At 40.9% G+C, this 20,457-nt stretch overlaps 1 protein-coding gene across 6 annotated transcripts in view; it reads left to right on the top strand.

Moving 5' to 3' along the window:
* Positions 1-20,457, top strand: part of OSBPL6 (oxysterol binding protein like 6) — a 206,828-nt gene that overhangs the window by 123,240 nt on the left and 63,131 nt on the right. For 5 of the 6 annotated variants that reach the window (XM_022570127.3, XM_089916623.1, XM_089916625.1 and 2 more), the window contains one exon: positions 18,697-18,783. In XM_022570127.3, coding sequence (XP_022425835.1) covers positions 18,697-18,783 — 87 coding nt within the window. Of the gene's footprint in view, positions 1-6,895; positions 12,894-18,696; positions 18,784-20,457 lie in introns of those variants that run through there. The other variant, XM_089916627.1, reaches the window with a different exon arrangement.

The raw sequence follows: 20,457 nt of genomic DNA, 5'->3' as shown, positions 1-20,457 counted from the left end.
GAGAAGTTCCTTTAGCATTTGTTGTAAAGCTGGTTTGGTGGTGCTGAATTCTCTTAGTTTTTGATTGTCTGTAAAGGTTTTAATTTCTCTGTCGAATCTGAATGAGATCTTTGCTGGGTAGAGTGATCTTGGTTGTAGGTTTTTCACTTTCATCACTTTCAATATGTCCTGCCACTCCCTTCTGGCTTGCAGAGTTTCTGCTGAAAGATCAGCTGTTAACCTTATGGGGATTCCCTTGTATGTTATTTGTTGCTTTTCCTTTGCTGCTTTTAATATTTTGTCTTTGTATTTAACTTTTGATAGTTTGATTAGTATGTGTCTTGGCATGTTTCTCCTTGGATTTATCCTGTATGGGACTCTCTGCGCTTCCTGGACTTGATTGACTATTTCCTTTCCCATATTAGGGAAGTTTTCAACTATAATCTCTTCAAATATTTTCTCGGTCCCTTTCTTTTTCTTCTCGTCTTCTGGGACCCCTATAATTCTAATGTTGGTACATTTAATGTTGTCCCAGAGTTCTCTGAGACGGTCCCAATTCTTTTCATTCATTTTTCTTTATTCTGCTCTGTGGTAGTTATTTCCACTCTTTCATCTTCCAGGTTACTTATCCGTTCTTCTGCCTCAGTTATTCTGCTATTGATTCCTTCTAGGGAATTATTAATTTCATTTATTGTGTTGTTCTTCATAGTTTGTTTGCTCTTTAGTTCTTCTAGGTCCCTGTTAAACGTTTCTCGTATTTTCTCCATTCTATTTCCAAGGTTTTGGATCATCTTTACTATCATTACTGTGAATTCTTTTTCAGGTAGACTGCCTATTTCCTCTTCATTTGTTTGGTCTGGTGGGTTTTTACCATGCTCCTTCATCTGCTGCATATTTATCATTTTGTTTAGCTTACTGTGTTTGGGGTCTCCTTTTCGCAGGCTGCAGGTTCGTAGTTCCTGTTGTTTTTGGTGTCTACCCCCAGTGGGTGAGGTTGGTTCAGTGGGTTGTGTAGGATTCCTAGTGGAGGGGACTGGTGCCTGGGTTCTGGTGGGTGGGGCTGGATCTTGTCTTTATGGTGTGCAGGGCCACGTCCGGTGGTGTGTTTTGGGGTGTCTGTGAACTTAGTATGATTTTAGGCAGCCTCTCTGCTGATGGGTGGGGCTGTATTCCTGTCTTGCTAGTTGTTTGGCATGGGGCGTCCATTACTGGAGCTTGCTGACTGTTGGGTGGAGCTGGGTCTTAGCGCTGAGACGGAGATCTGTGGGAGAGCTCTTGCCGATTGACATTACGTGGGGCCGGGAGGTCTCTGTTGGTCCAATATTCTGAACTCGGCTTTCCCACCTCAGAGGCTCAGGCTTGACGCCAGACCAGAGCATCAAGACCCTGTCAGCCACACAGCTCAGAAGAAAAGGGAGAAAAAAAAGAAAAATAAATAAAAATAAAAAAATTAAATTATTAAAGTAAAAAAATTGAAAAATAATTTAAAAAAAGAAGAGAGCAACCAAACCAATAAACAAATCCACTAATGATAACAAGTGTAAAAACTATACTAAGATAAACGTAAAAGTCAGAAAAAAATCAGTCACAGATAGCAAACCCCAAGTCTACAGTTGCTCCCAAAGTCCACCGCCTCAATTTCGGGATGATTTGTTCTCTGTCAGATATTCCACAAATGTAGGTACATCAAGTTGACTGTGGAGATTTAATCTGCTGCTCCTGAGGCTGCTGGGAGAGATTTCCCTTTCTCTGCTTTGTTTGCACAGCTCCTGGGGTTCAGCTTTGGATTTGGCCCCGCCTCTGCGTGTAGGTCGCCTGAGGGCGTCTGTTCCCGCTCAGACAGGACGGGGTTAAAGGAGCAGTTGATTAGGGGCTCTGGCTCACTCAGGCCGGTGGAAAGGAGGGGTACAGAATGCGGGATAAGCCTGCAGCAGCAGAGGCCAGCATAATGTTGCAACAGCCTGAGGTGCGCCACATGTTCTACGGGGGAAGTTGTCCCTGGATCACAGGACCCTGGCAGTGGCGGGCTACACAGGCTCCCGGGAGGGGAGGTGTGGATAGTGTCCTGTGCTTGCACACAGGCTTCTTGGTGGTTGTAGCAGCAGCGTTAGTGTTTCATGCCCGTCTCTGGTGTCCGAGCTGATAGCCGTAGCTTGCGCCCATCTCTGGAGCTCGTTTAGGCGGCACTCTGCCTTCTGTGGGCAAACAGGGAAGAAATCCCCTCTCCTCGTGCACCCTGAAACAATGGCCTTTTGTCTCTTAGGCAGGTCCAGACTTTTTCCCGGACTCCCTCCTGGCTAGCTGTGGTGCACTAGCCCCCTTCAGGCTGTATTCACACAGCCAACCCCAGTCCTCTCCCTGGGATCCAACCTCCGGAGCCTGATCCTCAGCTCCCAGCCCCCACCTGCCCTGTCGGGTGAGCAGACAAGCCTCTTAGGCTGGTTAGTGCTGGTCGGCACCGATCCTCTGTGCGGGAATCTCTCCACTTTGCCCTCTGCACCCCTGTTGCTGTGCTCTCCTCCGTGGCTCCGAAGCTTCCCCCCACCTACCCCTGGTCTCTGCCAGTGAAGGGGCTTCCTAGCTTGCAGAAACTTCCTCCTTCTCAGCTCCCTCCCACTGGTGCAGGTTCCGTCCCTATTCTTTTGTCTCTGTTTTTTCTTTTGCCCTACGCAGGCAGGTACGTGGGGAGTTTCTTGCCTTTTGGGAAGTCTGAGGTCTTCTGCCAGCGTTCAGTAGGTGTTCTGTAGGAGTTGTTCCACATGTAGATGTATTTTTAATGTACTTGTGGGGAGGAAGGTGATCTCCACATCTTACTCCTCACCATCTTGAAGGTCCCCCTCTCTTTCCCCCCATTTTATATGTTGAAAGTATATTGCCTAGTTTCTAGAAGTACACACATCAGTTATCTGATACTCCATAGTACAGACTTGGGTCTTGAGACAGCCAGTTCCACGTGAGAATACATCCTTTTAGATGGTGGGAATGCATTCCTGGGGGTGTTCCTTAAGGAACCCTCAGTCTACAAACCCTTTCAGAACTCCCTCTCCTATTTCTAGCAAGAGATTGCAGGGGAATCTGTAAGAATCAGGGTTTCCTTGTGTGTATATCTTTCACAGATTCTAAAGCAGATATTTCTATCCTTGGGAATTTTTGACATTGGTGTTTTTGTTATAGAAATCAAAGAGGATATCTACATTCTGTTCATTAGAAGCAGTTACACCGTTAACTAAATCTGTGATTACACACAGCTATAATGTTTATTGCATTACATTTTTAGAGTTTAACAAAATTAAGAGTACCATGAATGAAAACACATTTATGTTAAATTCCTACTGCATGCTGAGATGCTTTCTAAGTTTGCAGTTTTAATCTACCCTTCACTTGGCTCTCTGTCCTTTCTCGTTATGGCTTCTTCATTTTTCCCTTGCCCTGGGCATTTAAATTGAGAGACATTTTAAGCAGCATGGCCTTTCTGGCTGCTGAGGGAAGGAAGGGATGGACCCCATTCACCCTGGAGAATTATGGCAAATGGAAAAGACTGCTGACTGCTGCAGAAACATCTGTCATGCACTGTTGAGCTGCCGTTGCATCTGAGCTCTGGGGTGAGCGTGCTAAACAACAGGTAGGAACTGAGATCCTGGTCTGCCAGAGGACATGTAAAGGTGGAATGGGTAACTCCTGGCTGGCTTGTGGATGGAAAGTTTTATTATGGGAATAAAGGAGCACGTCTGCAAATTGATAATGAATTCTGGAAAAGTAAGAGACACTGTTCAAATGGTTATTATTCTTTAAGGAGAGAGTTTACTTTCATTCTTGTTTATCTCAGCAGGTGGAAACTCTCCCAAATACTTTCTCCTCTGGTTCCTTCCTGCCTCCTCTTTTGTGTCTGTTAATCCCCCTCAAGGGAGAGAATAAAGAACAATCACAGTTCTTTTCTCTCCCTGTCTCATCACTTCTTAAAATCCAGTATTAACTTACGGAAATCAGAAGCTCTGAGTGATCTTGGGATATAATATGATGTAGTGTATTTTAATGCATCTATTTTTGTGTGATGGCTGTTTTCATAGTGAAGGGACATAGAGAAAGTGATGAAGTAGTCTTCATTGAATGTTACAGTTTTCCTGATTTGACTGATATCTGTGTAGATGGTGCCAAATTGCAAAGTCCATCCCTATTTCTCTCCTAAGTTGATCATATTGGTAAAGGATCTAGCACACAGCATACACCGTACAGTGGTACGTTACTGCACCTTTCTTGCCTGTCCTTCCTAGATCACTGATTACTTGATTGGGCATCTCTCCTTAATTGTATCATTTTCACCTTAAATCAGTATGGTTAAACCAGTTTGCTATGAGGGTAATCATTCTCTCATGGACCCAGGGTCAAAGCCATTCCCTTCTTCTTTGCCTCTCCCACATTCAATAGGTTAACAAGTCCTATTGATTATTTCCTCCTTCATAATATCATAATTTCTTTCTAGTCCCACTGTCGGCTCCCCAGACCAGATTCTCATCACCTCAACCTGGGATCCTGCAGAGTGCTCTTGCCTCACTGGCCCCTTATGGCCTCCTGAGATCGAATTTCCTGAATCTGGCAGATTCATGCTCAAAATCCTTCAAAGAGGGCTTCCCTGGTGGCGCAGTGGTTGAGTGTCCGCCTGCCGATGCAGGGGCCACGGGTTCGTGCCCTGGTCCGGGAGGATCCCACATGCCACGGAGCGGCTGGGCCCGTGAGCCATGGCCACTGAGCCTGCGCGTCCGGAGCCTGTGCTTCGCAACGGGAGAGGCCACAACAGTGAGAAGCCCGCGTAGCGTAAAAAAAAAAAAAATTCCTTCAAAGACTTTCAGTTACCTACATGATTAAGGCCAGATTTCTTTACTTAGTATCCAGAGACCACCATGATCGGATCCAGCCTCAGTGTCCCATTTTCCTCCCAACCTGTACAGTCTTGTCTGCTTAATGGTTCCCAAAACTGCCTTATCTCCATCTCTGCCCTTGTCTTTCCTGCACTGAATTCCCACCACCCTCCTCTCAACCTGATACCTCCCTATGCTTCAAAGACCAGCTCATGTGACACTCTCAACTGGCTGCTCAAGCCCACGTTGAACTTTCCCTTCTCTAAACTTTATAGAACTTCTTGACAATATTTGACATTCATTATCTTGTTACGTACTGATCTCCTCAACTGTATTGTGAGCTCTTTTAAACAGACTACGCACTTTTAATTCTTCAGAGACAAGCCTTGCCCCTCAAATATTTTAATGTATCCTAGAGGATATTTTTAAAGACCTGCAACAATATTAGTCTTGTCTTTTTATTACAGATTTTACATTCCAGGTTTATTTGTCCTCTCCCTTCTTCCTTCCTCATAGATAAGTAGAACAAAGAACATCTGTCAAGTGCATAGTAGTAATTGGCAGCCCTTCCTGTCACTAAATTATGTAGCCCAACAGGTGAAGGAGGGAGAGGAGATGGGAAATGAAGTGATTCAGTGCCCCTGTGATTTCACTGTTTTTTCACCAAGGAGAGGGTCAAGGCCCCACTTAGTATTTAACAAGTTGGAAGACTTTAGTAATTGCTCCATTCACACTTTATTCAAGTCTGGTATTAGATGTTAGAATATCTAACAAAATTGGCTGTGTGTGTGTGTGTGTGTGTGTGTGTGTGTGATCAACTATGACTCTTAAACTGCAAGGTATATACTCCCTACAATTTTCAAAGAGGAAATAGGTTGATTAGACATCTAGAACTTTTGCACAAGCCAGCATTTCCCAAAGTATGTGCCAAGGAACACTTGTCCCTTGAGATGATGCATGAAAAGAGGGTCTGCTGTCAAGTAAATTGGAGAAATGCTGAACACAATCTTTTTTTGCAATTTTTTAAATTAATAAATTAAGGACACCGATAAATCCTGCAGTCAGAACTTGATTTAACTGAGCACTTCGTGAATTTGATAGATCATGGAACTTTTTTATTTCCATAAGGTTTGGTTGTTGAAAATCCAGATTCTTCTTTCTATTTCAAAATGGGAAGATAAAGGAACACAGGGCCCAGATTCCAAATGGCAGCTAGACTGGGCTCAGGAGCAGCTTCCCCTTTAGATGGGACATTTACTTTCTCATCAGCCACAGTCTCTACTTCTCCTTATTGTATTTCAATACTTCATGCTTCCTGCCTGGCCCTTGAAAGCATTTGAATTGACAAACCCTGATCCAGGGTGTCAGGAAGTCAGCCACAATAATATTTAAGTGACCAGGGGTGATCTCCACTTGGATGTTAAGAAGGCATCCCAAACTTAACATGTCTGGACTTCCCTGGTGGCGCAGTGGTTAAGAGTCCGCCTGCCAATGCAGGGGACGTGGGTTCAATCCCTGGTCCAGGAAGATCCCACATGCTGCGGAACAACTAAGCCCATGTGCCACAACTACTGAAGCCCACGCACTCTAGGGCCTGCGTGCCGCAACTACTGAGCCTGCGTGCTACAACTAGAGCACATGCACCTAGAGCCCGTGCTCCACAACAAGAGAAGCCACCCCAATGAGAAGCCCGTGCACCACAACGAAGAGTAGCCCCCCGCTCACTGCAACTAGAGAAAGCCCGTGCGCAGCAATGAAGACCCAGCATGGCCAAAAATAAAAACAAACAAACAACAACAACAACAACAAAACTTTAACATGTCCAAAACTGAACTCTTAATTTCACTCGCAAATCTACTCCTTCCAGTCCCCCTTATCTCAGTAAACAGCAACTCTGTCCTTTCATTTGGTAAAGGCCAAAACCCTTACCAGGAGCCATCCTCGACTCCTCTCTTTTGCTCACACCCCACTTCCAGACCCTCAGCAAATCCTGTTGGTTCTGCCCTCAGGATGTCCCTGGAATCTGACCTCTGCTTCCCTCCTCCTCGCCCTCCACCCTGGTCTGAGCCACCTTATTTCTCACCCAAACTATGGCCATAGTCTTCTAACTGCTCTCTGTGCTTCTACCTTTGACCAACATACAGGTCATTTTTTACAAAGTAGTTAAGAGTGATCCCTTTAAAACCTAAGTCAGATCAAGCCTCTCACCTGCTCCAAGGTCTCCAGTGGTTTCCCATCTCTCCTGAAATATTTGAATTGCTGACCGTTGTCTACAATGTTATTCATAATCTGGATCTGCATATAGCTCTCTGGTCCCATCTCCTACCACGTTCCACTTCACTTAGTTCTCCCCAGCATTTTCCTTCGATGTGCCAAGCAGGGTGCCACCTCAGGGCCTTTGCATTTTTGGCCCTCCTCAGACCAGCTCGCTTTTCTTCCAAGTATCCCCATGTGTGCTCACACATTTGAATCATTCTCCAAATGTACCCTTTTTGGGTAGCCTTCTCCTGCTCTCGCCTGTGTATCCACATCACTCACTGTACACTTACCTGCTTTTATTTGTCTTCAGAGCATTAACCACCACCTGACATGTTACGTATTTATCTGTTTTTATTTGTATCCTCTTCCTCTATTCCGTATCACTGCAGTGTAAACTCCCTGGAAACAAGGGTTTTCTTTTGTTAATAACGTATCCCTAGCACCTCCTACAGTTCCTGGCATATGATATGGCTCAGAATATATTTGAATGAACAAATGAATGACTGTTTGGCATGGAGAGGAAGATTGTGGACCAGGTTCCAGAGGCCTTGGTAGCTGTGAAGGAATAATCGTGCAGTTGGGAGATGATTAGTAGGAGAGAAAGTAGATTAGTTGGGAATTCTGAGTCTCTCAAGAACAGTGGATTTTGAGAGTAGAAGAGGGATGGTCCAGAGGTGGCAGAAGGTACCAGGAGAGCACAGACCCTCCTGCTTGCTGCTGACAGTGACTGTATGCTAGAATAAATGGCTTGAGGCTTATGAAGGCAGTGATATCAAACCAGAAGCAAAGCATTGGGAGCATTCTGCACAGGTGTTAAAAATATTGGTGGGGTGGGAGAGAACTCTATTTTAAAACAAGAGTTGTTGTTTCCAGTCTCTCATAGTACTTATTTTACAGTAATGTTATGTAATTGGCTAAGTTTATGGCCGGCTGACTGGATTTTGTTTGTTTTGATAATTACCCTTATATTACATATTTTAGAGAATTTTTTACAATATACAAGACTGGGACCACCCTGTAGAGACAGTTTCAGTAGTTCGGGATCAGCCAAGGATCTACATTTTTTAAAGTGAGGCCCCTGCTTAGAACCAGGGATTATTTTTATTTGTGTCACTATCAAGTCATTTCAGAAAATCAGATACTATTCCTCTAAGAACTTGGGATTTGGAACACATAATTACCAGGTGATAGTGTCCATTACTAGAGTGAATTGTTATAGCTCTACCGGGTTAGACATTGTAAATGCTCAAGTGACTCAATCTTTTTGTTTAATGAAAAATCAAAGAAAAAAAAAATACCAGCTATTCCTTATAATGATTTAAAGTTTACAGGAGCTCAGAGATCATAAAATAAAGAAGTTTTTAAGAAAAAAATAATATTATTAATCAGTCATAAGAAGCTGGTAGTTAATCTTCTTGCCAGTTATTAATAAAATATATATTCAGTATTATGGTCAATCATTCCAGCCTAATAGAAGATATCAATTACATGGGTATCTAAAAATGTTTCCTGTACATAATCAACAATAATTAACAAAACCAACCGTGGCTCATTCAGTTAATGTTCTGACTGGTAACATGTGAAGTCTGTCCCAAGCGGTGATTCAGTGAGACTCATGTAACCATGGGCTGGTTTACCACCATATAACCACCCAGGTCTGATATCAGCAGCATCTACTATTTTTGCAGTGTTCATTATTAGTGAAGAAGGTATCTAGAAAACCAGAAAGTAAAAATGTTCCTCATCAGTGACTATACTTTATGTACAGGGTTTTCATAACAAGTTCTCTTCTTGGGCAAACAGACAAACAGATATAAAAATATCCCCAGCATATATGTGAACTGACTTGGAATATTTTTCTTCCAATTGAACCTCTGAAGCATCTTCTTCAAATAGCTTTGCTAAATGAAATAACCAAATTACTGCTTTGAAATACAGTATCTTTATTTTCTGAATATGAAACCTATTTCCATCTTTGGGTTGTGAAAAATATAATGATCCTTAAACAAAAATTTTCTCATTTCCGGGGAGAAGAATTCAAGCATTCTTGATTTATACCTAACCTCCAATTTAAATCATCTTCAGTCTTATCAGTGAAGAGGAATATAATTTGAAATCTGCCAGTATCTAAATAGAAAAATCGTAGAATTCAGTGGATCCAGGGATTTGCCGGGTGACCCTGGGACCCAGCTCTCAGTTCAGGGAGAAATACTAACCTAACGTGAAAATCTGCAGTGTCCTCACCATAGTGATGCTGGTAAATAAAGCCCGTGGTGCTAGGTATGTTTAAATTCCTGACTTGCTTCCAATTTAGGCTTTTGGGGATTCCACTCATCCCAAGGAACCTAACTTTTAGGACTGAGGACCAGTGTCGATAGGAAAATAATATCCGCTTGCAGAAACTCACACTATGACCAACTTCTGTGACTTAGGTACATTTTGTAAATTGGGTGTTCTGAAAAGTCTAAATATTAGGAAACGTTCATGAATAATAGAGCAACACCAGCAACAGCTGACATCTCATGAGTTCTCACTGTGGAAGGCTGAGCTACCGTCACCTTTTTCAGAAAACTAAACTCTGGCATAAAGTGGTGAAATATCTTGGCCACAGCTAATGAACAGCTAAGACAGTGTTTGCTCCCTGGAAGCCTGATTCTGGACCCCTTTTCTTGACCACTTCACTGTTTGCTCTGTGGTAGGGCTTGACAAGCTGGAATGTCTAGGGGAAAGGCCTTCTGTACTGGTCTAAGTGAACTTCGTAAGGCAGCATTTGTCAGTTACTTTTGAGTTACGCATTTCCTCATTTTTTTTTTTTTCACTCAGCAATAACAGTGATTTTTCACATCCTCATTGGCCTGGGAAACAATAGACCAGAAGGTACATAGACGAAAATGTTAATAATTATTGTGAAGTACTGGTATCAAAGGTGCATTTTACGTTCTTTGTGCATTCCTGAATTTTACATTTTCTGTACTTTCACTACATGTATTGCTTTTGGAATGAGAAATTCTGATCATTTATTTGTTTACTGAAAACTGCAATTAACCTTTTCCATGAAACAAAATGAGCAGCCCCACAGGTTTCTTGCTTTCCCCACCATTTGGATATTGCTGCCACTTCTGCTTGGTGTTTACAGTATGTGTTCAGTCCATGTCATATGTGCTGCAGTTGAGACCGCTGGAAGGAAATTTGCCACCTGGCGCTCACGCTCATTACCCACAAGTGATTTAGAACTCAACATTATCTGAGAAGAATCTGTTCGCTGCTTGCCCTGGTATGTTTGCCAGAACACTTTGGCTCTCTTGGCCTGCCTTAGTTTCTCACTTAAGAAGTTATCTCATTACCTTGAGCTGGCTGGTTTGGGTCAGCATGTTTATAGCAGCAAGGTTGTGAACCCCAGAGGGTCTCATTCGTAGGTCGTTGACGAGGTCTGGGAATCTGTTGTTTATAGAAGCTTCCGCAGGAGACTGTTATTCGCCCAGGTTTGGACATCATTGCTCTTACAGAGTACATTTTCAGGTGTTTCATTAGGACTATAAAAACATCATCCCAAAGGACCATAAGTTTACAAAACTGCTTTATTTATTTATTTATTTATTTATTTGCGGTACGCGGGCCTCTCACTGTTGTGGCCTCTCCCGTTGCGGAGCACAGGCTCCAGACGCGCAGGCTCAGCGGCCATGGCTCACGGGCCCAGCCGCTCCGCGGCACGTGGGATCTTCCCGGACCGGGGCACGAACCCATGTCCCCGGCATCGGCAGGCAGACTCCCAACCACTGCGCCACCAGGGAAGTCCGAGAGTTATTATTAATGCAATTCTGCCGTCTTTCAGTGAGAGTAAGATAACTGTTACTATAGAGAAAGTAGTAGAATTACTACTTCTTCAGTCATGGCCTTCTGGCTTCGGTGATTTTAATATTTTATGCTATTCCAAAAATAACAAAAGTAATTCCTTGAAGGACATTATTAAGAAGGCAGCAGGCAAGTCCGTGCACCAGTTTTGCTGTAGACATTCAGAGGAATACAGAATGTGCATTGCCATCCGCTGCTGTTGCTTTCCCACTGGCAGGTATCTAGGGCATCTGTCTCTACTCACTTTGTCAGCTTTCTCTGTAAATTCCGATGCTCTGGTCATGACGTGGTGCTAACTATGGTTGCTAGATTGACCAAGTAACATAATGGCCATGTCAGGTACGGATTCTTTGCTTTCAAAAGAGTACTCAGGTGTGGTACACCTGCAGGGTGTTTGAAAACATCTTTCTGTGGAAATAAGAAAGCACAGTATTCCTGAACATTTATTCTTACAGCATTTATAACTGAGCTGTTAGCTACCATTTATGGAATGCCTGCTGTGTGCCAGCATGTAGGCAGCACTGTCCATACACTGGGTGCCAACTCAGTGACTTGCGATGTTTTCCAAGCTAGACATTAACATCCCCATTTTACAGATGGAAAACATGGAGGCTGAGAAAGGTTCATGATCTGCCCAAGGCACATGGTAAATAGCAGCATGGGGGTTGGTATGCTTGTCTGTGTGACTGCAAAACTCCTGTTCTTTTCTCTGCGTCAGACACTGCATTCCTGAAGTAAAAGCTAGCTGGCTTGCTCTTAGTTTTTGAAACTTGGAAACAAACCTCAAGGTTGTACCATATTTAAGAGTGCTGTAGCCTTTTTTGTTTGTTTGTTTTACTCATTTCTGCCCCTCTGTTTCCATGAAAGGTTGTGGTAGATGTGTTCAGTTAGTCTTGAGGTTAAACACTACTTGAAATTGCTGTAATTTTTTGTCATCTGACATTAGCTTTAACTTTAGTAGAGGGCAGTATTTAAAAGCTTGGAGTCCAGAGGAGAACCTTGATTTCCATTCCAACTCCAATACTTACTGTGTCATTAACCTTACTGTGTCATTAACCTTAACCTTACTGTGTCATTAACCTTACTGTGTCATTAACCTTACTGTGCCTCTCTCTGTTCAGTCAGCCATAAAATAAATTTAATAGTAATTAGTTAAAGGCTTTTTATGAAGACAGAATGAAATAGTCCATGGAAAGCATAGAGACAGGGATATAGGAAGCACTAAATATTAACTCTCACCACTGTCATCATCAACACTATAAAGGTTACTAGTATTACTGAAATAGTGTTGCTACGTCAGAATTAGGTAGAACTAGAAGAGAGACAAGCCTAACAGCCAGAAGCTTGAATAAGAAAATACTTTAGAAGTTTATAAATCATTTTGGATATTTTTCTTGGACAATATTTTATGTAATTCATGAATAGAAAAATAGCTTAGATAAAATAATGAGACGAACAATTTCAATGGAGTTAACATTCAGAGAGTAATGGTCCAGTTCTCCTTATTATGTCTTAAATTTGTACGAAAAGTGAGTCTGTACAGAGGTTGGTAGCCACAACCTAAAATATTTCCAGCAGTTCTCTTACATCTTTAAAATGAAATTAAAGTAAACGACAGGCTGGACAAACCAAGAGACTCATTCAGCAGTTCTGTGGACTTTCATTTTGAGAGTCACGTTTCTCTCTGCGGGAGTCGCAACTAAACCGTTCAGCTATTGTTAAATGTCTCATTGTCTGTTTACCCACATCTTTGACACCAGGTAAACCAGACTTTAGTCATGTTGGCAGATTTCCACTTGCTGCCGAGGAGGTATTGAGATCAATGGATGCTACCTGGGGAACAAACTTTTACCAAATTAAAGAGCTGCAGTGAAATATGTGTGCTAGACTCCTGGTTTTAAGCTAAGTGTGCATCAGTTCTCTCTGAGCAGGGAGAACAAAGGACGGGTGAGTACTTCCACCTTCTCTGTGTGTTCTAAGTTCCTTAAAAAACTGATCTGGAATGAACCTAAGTTCATCAGTTGTCACAAATGGCACCACTCTGGTCGGAGGTGTTGATAATGGGGGAGAGCTATGCATGGGTGGGGGCAAAGGGTATATGGAACATCTCTGTACCTTCTCTCAGTTTTGTTGTGGAGTTAAAACTGCTCAAGGGAAAAAAAAAAAAAGTCTTAAAGAAAAAACACTGACCTGGAAATTAAGTTGTAAGTTTAGTATTTGAAAGGAAACTTGATTTTAAAAGAATAATTAACAGGTTTATGTAACCCTTTAGTTAACCTGCTTATATAATATGTACAACACCTTGAAGGTACGTGGCATGTGTTTCCAAGTCATGTGAAAGAATATGAAAATAGCCAGCTTGTGAACAAAAGTCTAAAGAAGTACAGCACAAATTTTGATATTAAAGGAAACGTTATGAAGATTTAATTTGTTACTGAAGATGTTGCCACATTACATTTTTTTTGTGTTCTCCATTGACCAGTCACAGCTTCAAATCTAATAAACAAGAGCTCTGTGATTAATTCACCAGATGTTTCTATTTTAAAAGTCCTTATTTTAAAATGTTTTCAAAAGTTCTATTCTATTGGAGCTGTGATTTTGATATTTCCAAGATGAAGCTAGAAGGCAGTTTTATACCTCATCTTGTGTTAATGATTGCTGAGAGACTGTTCTCTACAAATTAATCAGAGAGCACTGAAAAATTCTAGAAATTGACTGGCTATGGTATGCAGGGCCTTGTGCTAGGGGTAAAGGGAGTGGGATACCAAGGTGAAGATGGGCTGGTTCTTACTTTCATGGAGCATCCAGTTGAACTAGAATCCAAGACTGAGTATGACAAATTTGAAAACTGTCTTCTTCATATCTGCAATATTAAAAAGTAGCATTCAAGTACTTGGATATTTCATTAAAAATAATGAGTGGTTGTGTGTGTAATTACAAAACTTCAGGGATATACTTTTGGCTTTTATTTAAAAACCATGAGTTTGAAGCCAATTCTTAAGGTAGTGGATTAATTTTTTATTATTGGATAGATGATACGTTCGAATAATATACAAATATACAATATACTGCACAAGTTTGTATAAGACCTTTTGGCTTCTTATCATTATGAAAATTAAATGAAATAGCTTATTTTTTGAAGCTAGTTACATTTATAATAATAGGTATCATCAGCTGGTGGTTTTATAAATCATGCTTTACTTTTTCAGTAAAATATATACATGTTTGTGGTAATAAAAATATTCATGTACTTACTGTATCTTAGGAAACATTTTTATAATTCTCTGTTCCTTGGAAAATCAACAAAATTTGGGGTTTGGATTGTTCATTCAGTTTACATGTGTACTATATTATAAATGTTTGAAATGAATGAACCTCTTACTTTGCTTCCCTAATATGAACTTTTGTAAAATCGGGTGGAGAAAAGACTAATGTTGTGTTTCTTGTGACAGGTACTGCAGTAGGTATTTTACAGATGCTGTCCTGGTTTGTTTGGTCACTAACCCTTCTGACCCACAAAATCCCAGCAACATTTTAAGTATCCCCAGGTCTCTATATAGAGACAAAACTCATTTTTTATCACACTTTAAATATCCTAAATTGTTTTCTGTTTCTGTGGCTTGATTTGTAAATTAGGCGATTTACTTTCTTTCACCTGGCTAAGTTCCTGAGTTAATCCTTTATTTCTTGCCTGCATAGTTGCTAAGGTCAAGTTTCTTTCCAGGTTTTGCATTTCTTACCATGTTTATTTGTTGGGGGGAGGGGGAAGCCAGAGGAAATGTTATGTGTATTTTATTGCCTAGCCATCTGCAAGTGTGAAGATAGAGAAGGATCCTGATGTTATGTACCCTCTGAAAAACTCCACTATACATTAGTGAGAGAATGAGAGTAAAAAAGGCAAATAACATCTTGGTATTGTTATAAAAACAATTTTCACCTTGCATATGCCCTGAAAGGGCCCTGGGGACCTCCAGGGTTCATGGACAACCTTTTGAGAAGCACTGCTGCAGAAGTTAGAGGGGTGGGGAGAGTAACAGTGGGGTGGGAACTTTGACTTCTTTTATATATTTCTATGCTGTACTTGAATTTTTTATAATGAGCATATATTACTTTTGTCATTTTTAAACACAAAAAAGAAAGTGAAGGGGTGTGAGGGGAGACGATTACATCCTAGAAAGTAATACAATTTTTGCTTCAACAACAATTCTCATTTTAGTTCCTAATTATATGATCTCAGAATAAATCTAAATTTCATATTCAGCTGCTATGTTTTAAATAGGATCCCATACAGAATATTAACATGAACAAGTAAATAATGCAAGTCCCAGGTCATTTGTTCCCATTGTCTTTTTTTTTTTTATTGGAGTATAATTGCTTCACAATGTTGTGTTAGGTTCTACTGTACAGCAAAGTGAATCAGCTATACGTATACATATATCCCGTCTTTTTTGGATTTCCTTCCCATTTAGGTCACCACAGAGCACTGAGTAGAGTTCCCTGTGCTATACAGTAGGTTCTTATTAGTTATCTATTTTATACATAGTATCGATAGTGTATATATGTCAATCCCTATCTCCCAATTCATCCCACCCCCTCCTTTCCCCCTTGGTATCCATACGTTTGTTCTCTGTGTCTGTGTCTCTGTTTCTGCTTTGTAAATAAGATCATCTATACTAATTTTTTTAGATTCCACATAGATGTGTTAATATGATATTCGTTTTTCTCTTTCTGACTTACTTCACTCTGTATGACAGTCTTGAAGTCCATCCACATTTCTACAAATGACCCAGTTTTGTTCCTTTTTATGGCTGAGTAATATTCCATTGTATATATGTACCACATCATTCAGAGTAATAATAGTAAAGATGATCCAAAATCTCGGAAATAGAATGGAGAAAACACAAGAAACATTTAACAAGGACCTAGAAGAACTAAAGAACAAACAGTGATGAACAACACAATAACTGAAATTAAAAATACACTAGAAGGAATCAGTAGCAGAATAACTGAGGCAGAAGAACGGATAAGTGAGCTGGAAGATAGAATGGTGGAAATAACTGCCGCAGAGCAGAATAAAGAAAAAAGAATGAAAAGAGTTGAGGACAGGGGACTTCCCTGGTGGTCCAGTGGTTAAGAATCCACCTTCCAATGCAGGGGACTAGGGTTCAGTCCCTGGTCGGGGAACTAAGATCCCACGTGCCATGGGGCAGCTAAGCCTGTGCGCCGCAACTGCTGAGCCCAGAGCCACAATGAAGGATCCCACATGCCGCAACAAAGTTCCCGTGTGCCTCAACTAGGACCCGACAGAGCTAAATAAATACATAAAATAAATATTTTTAAAAAGAAAAGAATTGAGGATAGTCTCAGAGACCTCTGAGACAACATTAAACGCACCAACATTCAAATGATAGGGGTCCCATTGTCTGTTAAAGATCTGAACACACACTCCCTGTTTTTCTCTCCGTAGTATGCCTTTGCTTCTGACTCTCCCACAAAAGGTGCTGACGCTGAATATGTCGATGCTCAGTCCCTTGTATCATTTTTCCCTGCTAATTCAAGTGAACTTGGGAATGGAAAGAGCAGAGTCCCATTTAATGCTTAAATTGTCCTTGGACACTTCAGCTGTCAGATTAGGAATTCTCGCTCTCCCTGCCCAACTTTGTATTTGGCCCCAAAATATCTGTTCTTATTTCTTCTGCTTCCTCACAAGTTGCAGAAATAGGAGCAATTCCTAAATCTTTCACTTCAGTTATCCTCTTTCTAATAAATGACTTAAAAAAGCATTCAGGTAGGATTTTAAAAATTTACGATCGGACTTCTTGTTTTCAAGGTAACAGAAATAACCAAAAGCTTGAAAACCTAAAGAAATTAGAATAATTTGGCTGAGGTCAAAGGGTAATTTTCTTTATGAAAAAAGCAAACATTAATCTGATAGTTTTCCAGTGAGATACTAAAAAGAGACCTTAATAAGTAATAAAATCCAACTTTGTCTATTGAAACAATGAAATGTTATAACTAGAGGAAAAATGTTACATTTTCAGCCTATATCTAAATATTAACTCCATTGAATTATTCCTTTAACGTCTTTCAGATTTATCCCTTCATATAAAGTGCTTAATTTTTTCCAAATATAAAGTAATGTATATTTTTTGCACTAAAAAATTAGAAAAAAATTAAGAAAAAATTAAAAATCATCTATAATCCCACCACCTCTATACAGCTACTGTTAACATTCTGAAATATATTTTGATTATATGTTTAACATCATCATATTCTACATACTCCTTATAGCCTGATTTTTTAGTTGACAGAACATCGTGGCTATTTTTTCCATACCAATAAACAGAAATTCATGTTGTCACTTTGATTCACTGCATGTTATATCCTTAAAAGTCTGTACTATTGTCATATGTATTAGATTTTTTTTTAATTTTTATTTATTTATTTTTGGCTGCGTTGGGTCTTCTTTGCTGCATGCGGGCTTTCTCTAGTTGCGGCGAGCGGGGGCTACTCTTTGTTGCGGTGCGTGGGCTTCTCACTGCGGTGACTTCTCTTGTTGCAGAGCATGGGCTCTAGGCGCACGGGCTTCAGTAGTTGTGGCACGCAGGCTCACTAGTTGTGGCTCACGGGCTCTAGAGTGCAGGCTCAGTAGTTGTGGCGCACGGGCTTAGTTGCTCCGTGGCCTGTGGGATCTTCTGGACCAGGGCTGGAACCCTTGTCCCCTGCCTTGGCAGGCAGATTCTTAACCACTGCGCCACCAGGGAAGCCCTAGATTTTTTTTTCACTATAATAAAATAATGCTTTAGTAAGCACGTCTGTTCCTATATCTTTCCATACCAGTCTGATCATTTCCTTAGGGTAAAGACTTAGCTGTGGGATTGCTGGGTCCTTGCGGCAGGTACTTTTTTTTCCAAAGACTTTTTAATACAATTGCAAAATTCCTCTTTAGAAAGACTGTACCCAGTTTATAGTCCCTTTCCCCCAACGCTGATCTATTCTTGAATGTAATGGGTTTTTTAAAAATCATTATTATATTGGTTTTCACTTCTTTGAAAATCTTTGTGGTTGAAGTCAAACATCTTTTCAAATGTTCTGCACAAGTTGCCTGTTCATGTGCTTTGCCTCTTTTCCTGTTGGAATGTCATCTCACTGATCTGTGAATGCTCTTTATAGTCTTTGAAAGACATCTACTGCTTATTATATGTGATGTATTGTTTTCTTCTCTGTGCAGTTAAGAATTGTCATATTATTATAATTATAATAATTATAATATTATAATATATAATTATCCTATAAGGATTATAAGAAACTCTAGAGACTGAATGGTATTAAGGCTCTGGGCTTTTTGATGTAGACCTTTCTCTTTGTCTCCTGCCATTGGAGAGATGAGCAAATATTTCTATGTAAGGCTAATTGTCTAAGTAGTAGGTGTGCCACCATTCTCATAGTTATAAAAATGTTGAGACATAATCCATGTTTTTTTCTTTTAATATATGTGTTCTCTGACTCTTTCTCTAAGACTGAAACCAGCGTTGCAGCAGAAATTCACCAGCAAGTCCATAAGGGGAGAAAACAAAATCCTTATCCTCGCATTTTCCTTACAGTTGTTGCTACCTTTGGTCCCTTCAGGAACTTGCGGTTTTTAATATAGCTCACTGCTCTCGCTGTGATCTGTGTGATCTCACCCCCATGTCCATCGACATGAGAAATGGGTTCTCTAACCCTAGGCTGTATTTCCATGTATTTTCAGAGTATCCACATACTGGAGAGGACTTCTTCCTCTAGCACTGAACCTTCTGTAAGTCGGCAACTGCTGGAACCGGTCCCCCTCTCCAAGGTCAGTGACAGAATGTGTTGCTTTCTCACATGGTAAGATGCCTGGCCTGTGGCCAGTTGAACAATACTTCCTACACCTGACTCCCCTAAGGTAGCTGTGACACCCATTGTAGAGCTGCTCTTTCACTTCTTTCCACCTCCAGTATGTAGGGTTTCTTTGCCCTGCGTAAGGAGGAAAGAGATGAAAGTGTATTTGCTGCGATGTGCAGGGTTACATAGAAACGTCCAGAATTCTCTTTATTTTAAGGGAAAAGGGCAAGAGAAACTCTTTGCATTCCCTTGTTTCCTTTGTTGGTAAGATGAGCTAATATTTCTATATCGAGGTTATAGAAAAACATCACTGGGTCCAGCAGTAACAACACAGCAACAGGTACAATTGTTGCCCATGCACTGCACACCAGGTGCTATACTAAGTGCTTAGATACATGATCCCATTTACTATAATCCTCATGAGCAGTTCCATGCAGTGTAGGTTTTTATTACATTTTACAAGTATGGAAACCGAGAGTTAGTAACTTGCCCAAAGTCAAAAAAGCTGCTAAGTAGCAGAGCAGGGATTCAAACTTAGACTTGTTTAAGCTCTACCCCACCTGCAGAGTAACACAGCCCCTAGCCAGAGGGGGCGTTGTACATTCAGAGTCCCAGCCCCTTCTCACATCTGGACTTCCTAGCAGTGAGCTCTGAGGAGAACCCTGCAGACTACTAATGAAGACCTTTTCTGTTTCATGGAAGCCAGTGTCCCCTCCTCTTCAGCTTTCTCTTCCTCGGACTAGGAGAATATCTAAATTCATTTATGTCTAAAATGCAAAAATCACAAAGAAAAGTCAAGGAGACACCATCCTACTCACCCCCACCCCTTGCTCGATTCCCTGAGATTTTCGGTGGGTTGGCTCTCCTACTGAGAAACTCAGAAAATAGAACGCACGGGGATTTTGAATCCAAATATAAAAACAGCACTTTAATCTCCCCGAAAGATTAACTTCTAAGTATGTATAAGTGATCCATCCACATTGCTTTTCCTATATTAAACAGAATCCTTTAGGAAAAGAACACTCTACTACACTACTATATTGTAGAATACAGACATTTGTACCTCTTTACACTTTGAAGGCATTACAAACTATAAATTTATTCCATCAGACAGGAGTAGACTGCTAAACTAAAAAGGGGGGAGTTATTAAACTATTTTTTAAAAACTTAGAAATGAAAAATGATCTTATTTCTATTTGAATGGCAAACAGAGAATGTCTACTTGGTAAATGTGACGACTAATCTCTTTGAAACCTCAGTCCTCTCTTATACACAGCTAAAGGACAGAGAGAATAAATATTGATTTAGGGGTGATGGAGAAGGCAGCTAACATTGACTGAGCACCCACTTTGAGCCAGGCACTGGATTAGTACATACATCCTCTCAGTCAGTCCCCTACTCGATGAAGTGAGTACCGATATCATTCTCATTTTGTTGATAAGGAAACTGAGACTTGGGGTATGTATAAGTAAGTTGTCCAGAGTCAGATAGCTGTGAAGTATGTGACATTTAGAGCCGTGGAAACAGAGAAAGGAAGACTTGTAGAATGAGACACAGAAATGGAAAGGAGAGGTGCTGGTATTAAAACAACAAGTAGGGAGCGACACATACACATGACTTGCTCTGGCCACTCCTGGCCCACCAG

The sequence above is a fragment of the Delphinapterus leucas genome, chromosome 8 (assembly GCF_059928025.1).
Source record: "Delphinapterus leucas isolate spDelLeu-1000000601 "Yukka" chromosome 8, BTC_Dleu_Yukka2, whole genome shotgun sequence".
In the NCBI taxonomy this organism is placed as follows: domain Eukaryota; kingdom Metazoa; phylum Chordata; class Mammalia; order Artiodactyla; family Monodontidae; genus Delphinapterus; species Delphinapterus leucas.
Note: the sequence above shows the minus strand (reverse complement) of the source record. Positions and strands in the feature narration are given on the sequence as shown.